This window comes from Akebia trifoliata, chromosome 3 (genome assembly GCF_017979445.1).
Source record: "Akebia trifoliata isolate Shusen 1 chromosome 3, ASM1797944v1, whole genome shotgun sequence".
NCBI lineage: Eukaryota > Viridiplantae > Streptophyta > Magnoliopsida > Ranunculales > Lardizabalaceae > Akebia > Akebia trifoliata.
Genome location: NC_141377.1, coordinates 30,519,144 through 30,533,015, shown reverse-complemented (window position 1 = coordinate 30,533,015; position 13,872 = coordinate 30,519,144). Strand labels below are relative to the sequence as shown.

The 13,872-nt window shown below is 31.4% G+C and overlaps 1 protein-coding gene across 2 annotated transcripts; it reads right to left on the bottom strand.

Annotated features, from left to right (window-relative positions):
* Positions 1-927: 927 nt before the first annotated feature.
* On the bottom strand, positions 928-5,261 carry LOC147406339 (purple acid phosphatase 3-like). Of its 2 annotated transcripts, XM_086434292.1 has the most exons (7): positions 4,981-5,258; positions 3,341-3,497; positions 3,137-3,244; positions 2,368-2,495; positions 2,135-2,263; positions 1,337-1,404; positions 928-1,245 (listed from the first exon to the last, which is right to left on the bottom strand). In XM_086434292.1, the coding sequence occupies exons 1-7, from the start codon at positions 5,200-5,202 to the stop codon at positions 1,032-1,034; spliced, it is 1,026 nt and encodes a 341-aa protein (XP_086290418.1). In that variant the 5' UTR covers positions 5,203-5,258; the 3' UTR covers positions 928-1,031. The 2 variants fall into 2 exon arrangements, with proteins under 2 accessions (XP_086290418.1, XP_086290419.1); XM_086434293.1 differs by lacking the exon at positions 3,137-3,244 and having other exon boundaries at positions 4,981-5,261.
* Positions 5,262-13,872: the final 8,611 nt, after the last annotated feature.

Sequence of the window (13,872 nt, the reverse complement as noted above, 5' to 3'; positions counted from 1 at the left end):
TTTTATTTAGATGATAAATATTTAAATTATTAAAAATTTACTATTATTATAATAAAAAAATACAAAACCCAATCAATATTTTCAAAATATTGAATGCTCAAATGAGTCAATGCGAAGGATGATTCACATTGAAAATCCCACTTGTTCACGAATAATGCTGAGATGACTCGGGTGAGTCCTCTTGGTATAATACAATTTTCCTTTTTATTTACATATCTATAAAATTGGACTTCCATTATATTTTTTTTTGAATAGTGAAAATATAATCATTACTATAATAATGAAGCTGACAGTTAAGTATTGTTTGATACCATGCTAAGGGTATCAATGGGTAGCCCAATTACCTGATGTACCTAAAACCGATTAGTTGGTTTGAGGTCTACCATCATGGATCTGTTAAGTATCAGGTGTTCTTTGGGTATCGGATTAGTAAATTTATTTTATTTATAATATTTATTATAAAATAAATATTCTAATGAAATACTAACAAAGAAATATCATAAAGTAAATGTACTTAAACTAAATTAAAATATAAATAGAACGTGAATTCTTTAATTTATTTTTACTTTTTCTCTAGGTGAACGTCTATTCATTTAACATTTTTGGCAACAAATAAATAGTCCTTATCATAATTTTCTGCAATTTATTCTTAAAAGTTTGATTTGCTTGACGAATTCATTATTGATCTTTACTTTCATTAATGGGTGTTTGATGGGTATCGGGTATTTATAGGATCTGGTTTGGTTTGGTTGCAAGGATCTCACCCATAATAGAAATCGAGACTTAATTTAGGGTTCGTTTTGGGTATATGTAGAACCGACCATTGGCATCCCTAACCATACACATCACTTAATTTTTAAAATTACAAAAACGTCTTTGAACTATATTAATGACACTATATTAAAAACTAAACAATCTCTTTGAAAATTTTAAAATAAGATTTTAAACTGATTATAAAGATATTCAAACTGTATGTAACTCGTGCAGACGCACATGCCACCCACTAACATATATGCATATTGTGTGTAATTCTATGTGGTTGGGTAAAGCTGCTTGGGGGCATTAAATTTGTGCAAAATTGTGCCAAAAATATCATAAAAGGTGATGTGGGCATCATTTGGAGTCAATTGTACTGTCATGAAACCTTGTCCATCATAGTAGAACTTAACTTCATCTCTGTAAAATCCTTTAACATCACCCTTCCACGCCTTTGAACCTCCTCCACTTGTTAGAAATTGAATCGGACTGCATAGAAAACCCAAACCAAATCCATTAGAGAAGCTCATCAACCCATTTTAGAAGCAAAATAATTTTGTAATTTTGATGTGTTATGTACCTTGTAGTGCTACTGATGTGTTCCAAACAATGGTCATGCCCATTTATGTAAAAATCAACATTATTAGCCTGAAAAAAATCATAATGGGATGGGTTAAATCAGATTTTTTTTTTTTGTTTTTTTTGTAACAAGACTTCAATGATGATTATGAAGCTAAATAATAGCTTCTCCAGTAGTTTCTTCCTTTTTGTATTCATAAAGAGATGATATGTGAGAAATTAAATTTGCATTTGGTGAAGCTTCTGCGAGGTGGATTCTCAGCTTCTCCCCGTCAGAAGCGCTTTTGACGCAAAAGCCAATAGCTAAAATGGATCAAAATCCAAAACTGTCTGGAGTCCATAATCTCTTTTGGCTTCTTACTTTTCCTAAAGCGTCGTGATAAATTGACGTGCTGAAACATATGCGGTCTGTACGCGATTGACGTAGCAATTGCACATAACCATAGATCTTTTTCTTCGAGATACACAAGGAAAAAGACCTAAGAAAAACATCTACGCTTCCAAAAATATAGATAGAAACAGAAATGATAATGTCCCATTTTTTTTTTGTGTGAGAACAATGGAAACTCCCAATTGATTGTAATTATTTACTAAAATACTCCTCTCTCTCTTCACACATCTCTCCCAGGACATTATGGTCAATCAAACATAAACTAGGATGCATTTTCCACATGACACACAGAACTTCTAGAAAGGCTTCTAAGCTCAAAAATAAAAATAAAAAAAATCATTTTTTCGAAATACTATCTCCAAACATTTGATATCAAAATCGCAATTCTTGTAAAAGTGATTTAATTACCTCAAGAATTGGGAGAAGTTGATTTACGAGCTCATAGGTGTCACCATGATGACCAACGCTTCTTATTGTATGGTGACCAATTACAATCTTCCACTTGGCAGTTGACCCTCTCAACCCCAAGTCAAGATCCTATTTCCAAATCATTAAGTTGATGTACATATTATCATTGATATAAGGATTTAAAATCTTAACCCCCAAAAATAAAATGATAATAAAATTAAGTAGTTAGTTACCTTTAGAAGGTTCCAAATGTAATTATTTCGAGGAATCACACCACTCCAATCATAACTATGGTCCTTTGGGGATGTAAAATACTTGTGTACAAAAGGAGTAGTGTCCACGAAGAAAATCTCCACAATTTCTAGAAAACAAATAAAGAAGAACAACAACGATATTATAAACAACATAAGTTCTTTTACCAAATAAATGAAAGAGAAGTATAACTTGTGATAATTTTGAGGTACGTATATGGGCTTCGGAGAAAATTAGAGATACCCTTGACGAGGGCCTTTCACGATGGATTAACGAAAAAAGAACGAAATGCTCTAGAGGTTTATTTAGAAAATCCCAAATTCCCTCAACTCCTATACAATTGTTATGATTACTCATGAAAATTTTCAAGAAAATGATTTTTCTTAGAAAATGCAAATTTCAAATGTGTGATTGCACATTTTTCATGAAAAACCATTCCCTACCCACAACCAAAGTGATTTTGTCCTTGGGAGGAAAATTTATGCTCCACCTACTAGGAAAATGATTTTCCATCTTCTTAATGTTATTTTCTTACGATTGACTGTACCTTCAAAACCAAAAATCAATATTTTCGTAGGTGCGCTCAAGGACCGGAGTTCATTTTCTCACGATTGTTTTGAAAAAAGTATTCATTTCTTCTTGAAAATAAATTCCTTGCAATCATATAGACCCATAATTTATTTATTATTATTATTTTTTTTCCGTTTGTCACCATTTTTATTTAAAAACTTAGGAGCAGAATTAAATCACCAGCGTTAACAACGAAGGATCTCATGCAAAGCCATCTGTTATCGATTTTCCTGAGGATAGGACTCAGTTGTGCTTCGACATCACCCCTATAGTCATGGTTCCCCAATACTGCAACAAATTCAATATTTTAAATAAATTAATTTCTAATTCAAAGTATTTATAGAAATATATTCTATTAGGCCTTTGGAAATTATAGTAATTTACCATTGTACCATTGCTTTTGCAGTCCTTTAGCTGTGTATATTTTGGTGAATGATTCCTCAAATGCTGGATCGTCAACACCCGTCAATCCGTCGTCGTAGAAATTATCTCCAGTTGAGACAATAAAATTTATGTCTAGCTTCTCTCCAATATTTCCCATCTACAACAATTTAGATGTTTTAAAAAAAAAATACATCCATCATCCAAAAGGATATAAAGATTGAGGAAGATGGGGCCTAGTTAGAAATCTTGGTAGTTAAAAGTGGATATGTGCTTCTAAAGTGCTATGTGACATACAGATATCAATCAAATTAAAAGAAAAATTCAATAAAATAAGATCAAGGGAAAATTATTTATAAAAGACTTGGGGGAGGGATTTCTTTCTAATTAGTCCCTAAGATTTAGACTTCTCTTAATAGTTCATTTAGTAAATTTTTTTTCCCTAATCAGTTCATGAGCCTTCCCCACATTTCTCATGATTGAAATGTCAAATGTGTCTTGACCTTTTAAAAAATTGAATTTTCGACATCCTGATCGAGTTTTGTAGACTCCATTCGAATATAAAGGATTTGAGAAGGAAGAAAAAAATCATTTTCATGCATTTTGAAGACATATGTGAAAAAATGAATATTTTTTCCATTTTGGTGCTTCATTTTTTGATGAAAATCGATCAAGGATGATTTTTTTGGTTGAAATCATCTAGACAAGTCGTTATGTCAAGTTTTTAGTCAATCTTTCCATTAATTTTAGTAAAACAAATCGAAAAACAAAAATAGGTAGGTTTTACCAATGTCGAACTCATCAATTTTTATTGTCGAGTTTATAATAAAAAAATGTCAAGCTCGACAATAAATAAAAAGCTAAGAGCTCGACAATAATGAGGGACCATTAAGACATAAAAAGTTTACTAAATGGACCATCACACTATAGTCCAAAATTCAAGGACTATTTAGAAAAAAAATTCCTCCATTAAGGTCCTTTAAGTAATTTTCCCTAAGATCAACCATGCTTTCTAGAGTTGAATGTTAGGCGGTCAAGATTCATCATCTTAATAAATTAAGTATAAGAAAGATGAATTAAATATTTTAATTGGACTCGCCTAAATTTTTGAGTTGACTTGATGAGTTGATTATTTTGATTTTTAAGATCGATTCACCTTGAAATCCATTCAAGCCGACTTGATGAGTTTTAAAGATATGGTTTAAATTGCAAAAATGTTATTTTTATCTTCGTTATTATACTAATATTTTTTATTTATTTTTTTATTGGTAGGCCTGATTTTATTGAGTTCATTAACTCGGTTTTGGTAGGATTTGATCCAAGGTCTCTGGTATCATCACCCAAAAGACTTTATCAACTAAGTTAGCTAACACCAACGTTCTAATGAAAAGTTAATTTAATGAGATTACAATAAATATTATAATGAGATAAGGATATGATTTAAATTTGAAATCACCTAATTAATTTCTCAGATTACAAACACACACACACACACAACTGAATTAACATCCCTCTGAATCATGGTTTCAAAATCAAAACTTAAAAGAATAATTAGAAAAGATAATAAAAATTAAACAATAATAATTTAAAACATTATGTACAAGAAAAAAAATGGAGAAAGAGAGAGACAGAGAGAGATCAACCTGGAGAGCAACTTGGGATTGATTGTAAGTTCCTCTTCTTCCCCAATCTCCCATAACCAAAAAGCTAAGAGACCCATCACCTTTTATGGGGTGTTCCAACCTCTGAAGCTCGGCACAAGTATTACTAAACACATAAATAACTGTGAAGAGAAGACACATAACCATAGATTTTTCATGGAAACCAGCCATGGTTCTCAACAGTCTCAAACTTAAAAGAGTCATGGAAGAAAGAAGAATTCTCTTTATTATTTCCCCCACATTAGGCTTTTGATTGATGAAGATCTTTTGTAGGCTATATTAGTTGTTGTAAAGCAACTGCCAACATAATGGATATTCTCGAGATGCACTTTGTAATTCCCGAGGATCATCTAACAGACTAAACATAAGGAGGAACGTAATAATATCAACAATAGGTCTTAAGAAAGCTCATAATTGGGGTTGCATTTTTGGATACACGTGGCAGATAACTAATGGATGACAGGTTCCATCATCACCTAATTGATTGTTTGCATGTTTATAATGCGAATACTTTCCAACTGATTAGATTCCACATCCAAAGTACAATTCTACAAATAGTTTTAGAACTCCAATGTCTAACGAGTCAACTCAATTTGATTACTTGGGAGTACATTTAAACGAGTCCCATAAAAATTTATACATATATTTTACTATTTAAAGTAAATAATACGACTTTTTTTTTTTTCATCAAAATATTAAATATTATATCGGGAGTAACCTTCACCCTTTCTTTATGAAATCTCCAATTTATGTTCCCACCTAGGAATTGTGAATATAACACGATACTCTACAAGTCAGTAAATAATTCTTTTGTTGAGCTTTTACTTAAAGACTTCCTCCAAATATCATGTTCAATCTTGACTTTCCAATCTGAATTGATCTTTGTTTAGAAATTTTCTATCAATAATCATCTTCCTTACTGTTTGAGATTTGGAGTCACCATCAAGCCATGTGGATAAATAGCTAATTAAAAATGTTTCAAGGCATTCAAAAGATATCATCCTTGATTTTTGTAAGTTCAATGTGTTCGCCTAAATAAGGGTTAGGCTCAGGAGTTTGCACTCGGGAGCATATTGCATTAAAATAGGAATTGAAGGTCAAACCAATACAAGATACCCAACAACCATCTCTACGGGATTATTTAGTGACAGGTTATTGTAACACAACATGTTAATATGTGGAGCATAGTAATTTTTTTACTAAACCCTTACAAAATCTCATGATTTGGTAGTGTTTCTAATAATATTACTCCGTCCCTACATTTTCAATTCAACTCAGTTAATTCATGAGTTGATTTGGCAAATTAGTTCCATTGACTTGAGATCAAGTCATGTTGAAATACTAACAACCACATGATTTGATTGAGTCTCGAGTCGACTCAATGCTACTTTTCCTCTCTAAAAGAAAGGCATATAACAGAGTCAATGGGTTGGTTCCTAAGGTACTTAGAAAAAGGAATCACTGTATTTTTTTCGATTTCGACTCTTGTAATTTCTAGTTCCATTTCTACTTCTAAAATAATTGGAATAATCGAAACCACCAAGATCATGTATGCCCATTAGTTTTGACTATTAAGGATTGGACGAGACAAAAAAAATGTCAAATACACATGCAAGTTTTTTTTTTTATATCACAAATATAAGAAATTTGAAACTTTTCCCTATAAAGTTGGAAAATAATACAATATTTACAAAAGAAACATAATTACAATTTCTTCTATCAACCATATAATTTAATTATTTTTTCAAAATTAAAATTCATTTTCTTTATGAGTATTAAACTTTTAGAAGAGATGGCCCATTTTAAGTTTGAATGTATGGTTTATATAAAAATCAAAGAAGTATCTACCAATTTTATGTGATAGAAAAATTTATATTCTTTTACGATAAAAAAAATGTTGAAATTAATAGATTTCATATACGCGTGGATACTCGCTAGATAGAATTGAATCGATTTTGATGCCTATATGTCCGGTTGTGGATAACCCATGGACCAATGCATTTTGACTTGGTCCATCACTTACCCAAGGATCAAACAATTAGGCTTTGATAATTGAAATTTGTACACCTGAGTGCTTCAAATTTGCTTAAAGGGATTTTAGTTTTAAACTCCTCCTAATCTTCTATTTTTCAAGAGAGCTCGAGATGTTTTTCCATCTCTACCCTCACATTCATGTATGCTTAGCATTTCTTATTTGATTTTCATGTAATTATGCAATTCTTACACTTTTGACCCTTAACCATCGATCCTCTCAAATGATAATTAACTTCTTATCATTTCAAGAGAGCTAGAGATGATTTTTCATCCCTACCCTCACATTAATGTATACTTAGCATTTTCTATTGGAAAATTATGCAACTCTTACACTTTTGACTCTTAACCCTCAACCCTCTCAAATGATAATTATCTTCTTATCCTTAGTTTGTTGAAATTTAATCTAAGGTAATTGACCATTAAGACCACCCTCTTATATTTAATTCAATGTCATTCTTCAAGAGTTCTTTACAATTTGACCAAATTCAATTGACAAAAACCATTTTGCTCATCAAAGAGAACTCTTTAGAATTAAAAAAGTAATTACCCTTCTATCATCAAGTTTGTTGGGATTCTATTCAAAACAATTTACTACAAAGACCCCTGCATTTTTAGATTAATTTCATATCATAGCTCTAATTCATTAAAGTTTGACCATCTTCAAAGGATATGGACATTTTTGCCACTAAAAAGAATTCTTTAGAATCTTATAAGTATTTATAATTCTATCATTTGATCATCATGATTAGTAAGATCTATTGAGAGAAAAAAAGTCATCAAAGTCACTTTGATTGAGAATAAATAAGATCTTTTATTGAGGTTTATTTGAAATTAATTGAACTCGTTGAGTTTGAACATTTATATCCCTAAATGCCTATAAATAGAGGACCCATTTAAGAAAAAAAAATATAAACAATTTACTTTCCCTAAATTCTATCAAATTCATTTTTTGATATCTCCCTAAACCTCAATACTTTGTCCAAATATACTCTTCTACACCCTTAAGGTCTAGTTTTGAAGATTTAAGAAGAAGAAAAGAAGGAAGATGACCAATAAGAGATTACATTTGTTTTTTCTATTTTAGCTTACTTGCATACCCCTAATCTCTCTATGTGAGGTATAAGTTCCTTAAGGAACCTTTACATGCATCCACCTTTGCACATACTCACTCATGCATCATGTAAGGTGAAGGTTCTAAAAATGCTTTCCAATTAATGGAAATATTCTTACAACCTCACCAACAAAGAATAAGCACTTTTATGGATTAACATCATGCAAGAATTAAAAGAGTTTTATCATTATGGATTAGCACTCACAGCTCAAAGCAAACAAAAACAAACCCATTAATGGGCACATTTGATATAACACACACACACACACACACACACACACACATTATTCATCATGCATTCATGCATACATTTATCATTAGTATTCTAACTCAAAAATCATAAAAACAGTTATAATTTTCACACTTGGCCAATACCATTGTTACCATCAACTTGGTGAGTAACAACGGGTGCCTAACACCTTCCTCTTCTTGCAACCAAATCTCCTTATTTGAACCTCTAAGTTAAGATCAGATTTAAGTCACCACCTCTTTGGAAATTGAATTTCAAAATTATTTTTATAGTGTCTATTCACACCTTAAACTCTTTGAATGGTGATGACTTCCAAACCCACGTAGATAAGATTTAGACCACTAAACTCTCATTATATATCTACGATACTTAAAAATAGAATCGCCAATTTTTTTTTAATCTTTTTTTTTATTTCAACTCTTCTAATTTTTGGTTCCATTTTTTGTTCTAAAATAATTGGAATCGGAACCACTAAGATCACATGTGTCCATTAGTTTCAACTATTAAGGATTGTATGATAAATAAAAAATGTCAAATACAAGCATGTATAATCCCATCCTACTTACATGCATATCTTTTTCTAACACAAAATATAAGAGATTGAAAAAAAAGAAAAAAATATTAAGAGCATCTCCAATAGACTCTTTAAAGACTGTTGTTTCTTTATTTCAAAGAGGGAAAGGAGAAAAAATTGGCTTCAAGAGATTCTTTAGAAGTAAATATTAAAATAAAGAGCGGGATTCCACTCCACTCTCTACATGAAGAGAGCCTCCAAGACTAGTTATTTTAATATTATAAAAAAAAAAACACACTTTTCTTACTAGATTACATGGAAAATATTTATTTCTTTCTAGATTTCATGGGAAAAATTCATATCTAAAATTTTGTTAAAAAAATATATATATATTTTGAACTTGATCCAAGGTGTTGGAAATGGATGGCATGTGAAATATTTTCCAATGAAGTTAGAAACTAATAATATTTACAACGACATAATTACAATTTCTCTAATAAAGGTATAATTTAATTATTTTCTCAAAATTCAAATTCATTTTCTTTGCATGTACTGAGTTTGAATATTTATATAAAAACTTGAAGAAATATTTACTAATTTTATATGATTTAAAAAATTACAGTCAAATACAATATAATAAAAAAAAATTGCAAAATAAATGGATTTCAGATATTTGTGGATACTCGCTAGATAGAACCAATTCAATAGGGATTCCTATCGATTCAATTCCTTTTAGAATCGACTATTATTAGGTATTAAAAGAAAGTTACTATTGGCACCCCAATTATTTTTGTTTATTACATCCTAATTTCTTAAATTATTTATCACACCCAAAAATAAAAATCTAAACAAAAATAGAGTAAGCTTCCATTGGCACCCCAACTTTTACATATTGTCTACTATTCATTTATTTTCTTTGTTTTTAATTGGGGTGTAATAAGTAAAAAGTTGGAGTCTCAATAGCAATTCTTAAAAAAAAATGGAAGTTAAGGATTTTGATGGCGATTCAATTCGGATCAAGTGGATACGGCCCATTGAAACACTAGTATTTGAGAGTCAAGGAAAACGTACAATGAATGAAGATGATTTGGATGATACGTGGAGAATATCAGGTGGAGGACATCAATAATGACAGGTTTAGACGTTTTGTTTGTCAGTTTTATGCTGAAAAAGAAAAGAAAAACAAATAAAGTAGGAATGAGATCGTATTCAGATCATGGAAGAAAACTTATAATAATAAATCAAGTATTGAGATGAGCCCACATTGAAAGTGAAGTAATGACGTTCCCTTCTGTTGCAAACCACCTTTTCAAGTGACCTTCTCATGAACTTCTTTACAACACCACTGGCTCACCTATCTGCAAAACACAACGATTTCATCTCTCTCTCTCTCTCTCCAATTATGCTTCTAAAATTAGGTCTTGGAGAAAGACAACGAATAAGACTAAAGTTAGGTGTGGGAGAAAGTCACTTTGGATAGGATTTTACAGAGCCCTAATCCAATTCTAAAGAGGCAAATTGTTTATTAGACCATCCTAGGCCCTATTGGATATAAGTTAGGCTCAATCTCGAATGTAGAGGTCTCATGTTCATTTTTAAATTTGATAAAAAATATTAAATTCATGTTCATTTCGAGATTGTTTGATATATCATTTTTTCATTGAAATTGGAATTCAACCTCCATATATCACTTGGAGGATTTATCGATTTTACTATGCAAATAAACTTATAATATTATTAAAACCATACAATTAACTATATCTTTATTATCATACTAAGAGAAGGCCAAGTAAGTGTGGTTCGGCACTAAAATTTGAAAGATCATAATGCCCCCCACCTTTTCCTTTAAACTTGATATAATCAAGAAAATATTACTTAAAGGATCCCGATGAAGGGATTTTTTTTCTAAATAGTCCCAAGTTTTGGGCAAACTCTTAATAATTCATTTAGTAAAATTTTCTTTTCTTAATAGTTCTTGGACTTCATCTCATGTTTATAATGTCTTTGAAATACCCAAACTACCCTTGTCTCGTGAATGGATCATGATCAATGAATGGAAAACAATATTCTTTTAATTTTGATCTTCTTCAAGTACATACCTTATTTCAAGCATTGTTACCCTTCCTGCATGGTTGAAGGAGGGGAAGAGTTATCTTGGTTCCAAATTTATAATTCGCACCCTGGGTTGTGCTGCTGTCTTTGGTGCTCTTGGTATCAGTCGTACCACCCTTTGTTCTTATGACTAAACCTCTGTTTGTGACTCCAAGTGTGCCGTAAAGAAGGCATTGTCTTGTTGAAGTCCAAACATTTAGTCTCCTTGCTTAGTGAGGTTATGTTCCAACTTCGCAAGCTGAGTGCAAAGGTTATGGAGTGTAAATGCTTCGATGGAAGCTGATTGCTCGGCTAAATTCACTAAAATGTATTGAGGGACTCTTGAGGTGTGAGGTGTGTAATCCATAGGGTTGTTGAAGGGATTGGGTGGTGTGAAGATGAAGTGGGATAGGTTGCATTTGAGTTTGGCTCGAGGAAAAAAACAGGGAAAGTTTCTCACAAACAATGTCAAAAGTGTGAAAGCTTTTTATAACTTCCACTCCTCGAGATTAGATTGGTACCTTGATGATAATGATGTTGGCAATAATCTTGATCGATAAATGTATTCTTCAAATGCTTTAGTGGATCAGAATGGTTGAAGGAGCGAAGAAGAAAGAAATGGCCTAGGTGGTGTGTCTACCAAACATTCTTCGAATATTTAGTTAGTAAATTGATGATTGATAAAAAAAAAAAAAAAAAAAAGGTAAATGTTTAGATGAAGAAGAAGATAAACAGTTGAAACACAATAAGATATATTTAAGAGAATGAATAAAAGTGATTTTTTCAACCCATTTTCATTTTTTGAAAGGGGATTTTATAGTCCAAATCTTGGGATATGCGTTACCATATAATTGGTCCAAGTGTAGTGTCAAATGGGGCATGAGTTAGATGAGAACTGCTGACTTTGCCCTTTGCATTTGTGTCAATCCTTTATTAATATTGATACTAGAGTTTGATTAGTATTATCTCTAAGAAATTAATGTTGAGTGGGTATGATTTACTCTTTGGAGGTTGGCAAGTAAGAAAATGTCACACCCACCCAGATTTGATAAGTATTTTTTGAAATATAGTATTAAATAGGGAGATTTTGTGCATAGGAGGGTTCAGATCACATTTAATTCTTTGTCTTATTCAAATGTTCATATTCAACCCAATCTGTTATTTTATCGACTTGATAGACTATTTTAGTCTATTTATGCACGAAACCGAGTTTTAGCTTGCGCCTTCATTCTAGCCATCTCAATTTTTAGCCTTAGAATTTTTTTTCATCAAGTGTTTCCTTTGGATAATATTGAGGTAATTTGGTAATGGTGATATCATTGTACTTATTGTTTTTCACTCGATTTAAGATGTTGAGTCGCACTTCACTGAATGCCATTTCAGAAAGTGTCAATTTTGCATCCCCATTGATTCCAAGTTGATTTTTTTCGACTAATATTGATTTTTGAGACCAGGTCAGTGTTTAAACTTAGGGATCTCCTGATACTTAAGGACATGTGTCATCTCAATAATGTGACAAAATGGTCTCCACAAGTATGGTCCTCAAGGGCTATGAAAGACTTGTTTACAAAAGGAGTTGTGTCAACAAAGAAAAACTTCACAATTTTTATATAACAAATAATGAAGAAGAACAAGGATATTAAAAATAACATAAGATCCTTTAGCAAATAAATAAAAAGAGAAAAAAAACACTTGGCGTAAGTTTGAGGTACCCATCTGGGTTTTTGTTAAAAATTAGGGATACCCCTTCACTAGGGTTTTCTGTAAGGGATTGGCAAAAAATGATCGAAATGCATTGGATGTCAATCTCTTGTAAAAAGCCTTTAAATTACTTTTTTTTTTCCTTTTAAAAGAAAATCCCAATTTCCCTCAACCTATAGTTGATTGCTCATGAAAAAATGTTGGGAAATACTAAATTTAGGTGTGTGATTGCACATTTTCCATGGAAAACCATTCCCCCACCCCAAAACAATTTTTTTTTCCTTGGGAAGAATTTTTTAATTCCACCTCAATTCTTAGAGAAAATGATTTCCCACCCACTTAATGTTATTGTCTTATGGTCTACTCTACCCATGGTTTTAAATCTTGTCCGAGTCATCATAGTGTCATCCATGAACGGGATGATGGATAGACATGACATCTCAAATGTGCAAAATCTCGAGAGACAAACAAGATGACTCTGACAATATTTTGAAAATCTCGAACCAGTTAGGAAAACTCATCCTAGTCAACCAGGATTTTGTATATTTTAATCAAAGTAATTATTATTTTTTAAATTCAAATACTTATAATCTAAATAAAATATATTAAATAATTATAAAATGAGTTAAATGATTATCTCGTTCGATACGAGTTGACTCATCCTAGACAACTCGGTCTTGTCTGTGAAAGAGACGAAATGTCAAACCAAGTTTTAAAACCATGACTCTACCTCCAAAACTAAAAATCAATTATCTTTTTAATATCATCCTAGGTGCACAAGCACTAAAATTCTTTTTCTCATATTATCTTCAAGAAATTCATTTTTCTTGTAAACTAATTCTTTACTACCACACAAACCCATGGTTTAAAATTTTTTACCCTCTTCCCCATTTTTGAGAAGGGTTTTTAAGAAGACTAATCAAAGGTTTTTGACAAGAGATTAAAGATTAGTCTACAACAATATAATAAGGTACGAAAAAAATTACCCTTGAAATTGACTACAATGGTCAATTTTATTTGGTAGAGGGATGAACTGGGGAAGGGATTGATAATAAGGGCATTTGGGTCATTTTGTATTAGGCTCACATGGAAGACTATGGTCAAAAGGGAAAGCCATCATTATTAACCAAAAGTAGGAGAGGCACTTAAAAGTAAGAGAAATTTATCAAAACG

Bases quoted from the DNA above. Each gene is read 5' to 3' on its own strand.
- LOC147406339 (XM_086434292.1), bottom strand. From the start codon at position 5,202: ATGACTCTTTTAAGTTTGAGACTGTTGAGAACCATGGCTGGTTTCCAT. The intron at 1,405-2,134 runs GTAATTAAATCA...GATTTTTTTCAG, and splicing joins AACTTCTCCCAATTCTTGAG to GCTAATAATGTTGATTTTTA. The intron at 1,246-1,336 runs GTACATAACACA...TTTTCTATGCAG, and splicing joins CACATCAGTAGCACTACAAG to TCCGATTCAATTTCTAACAA.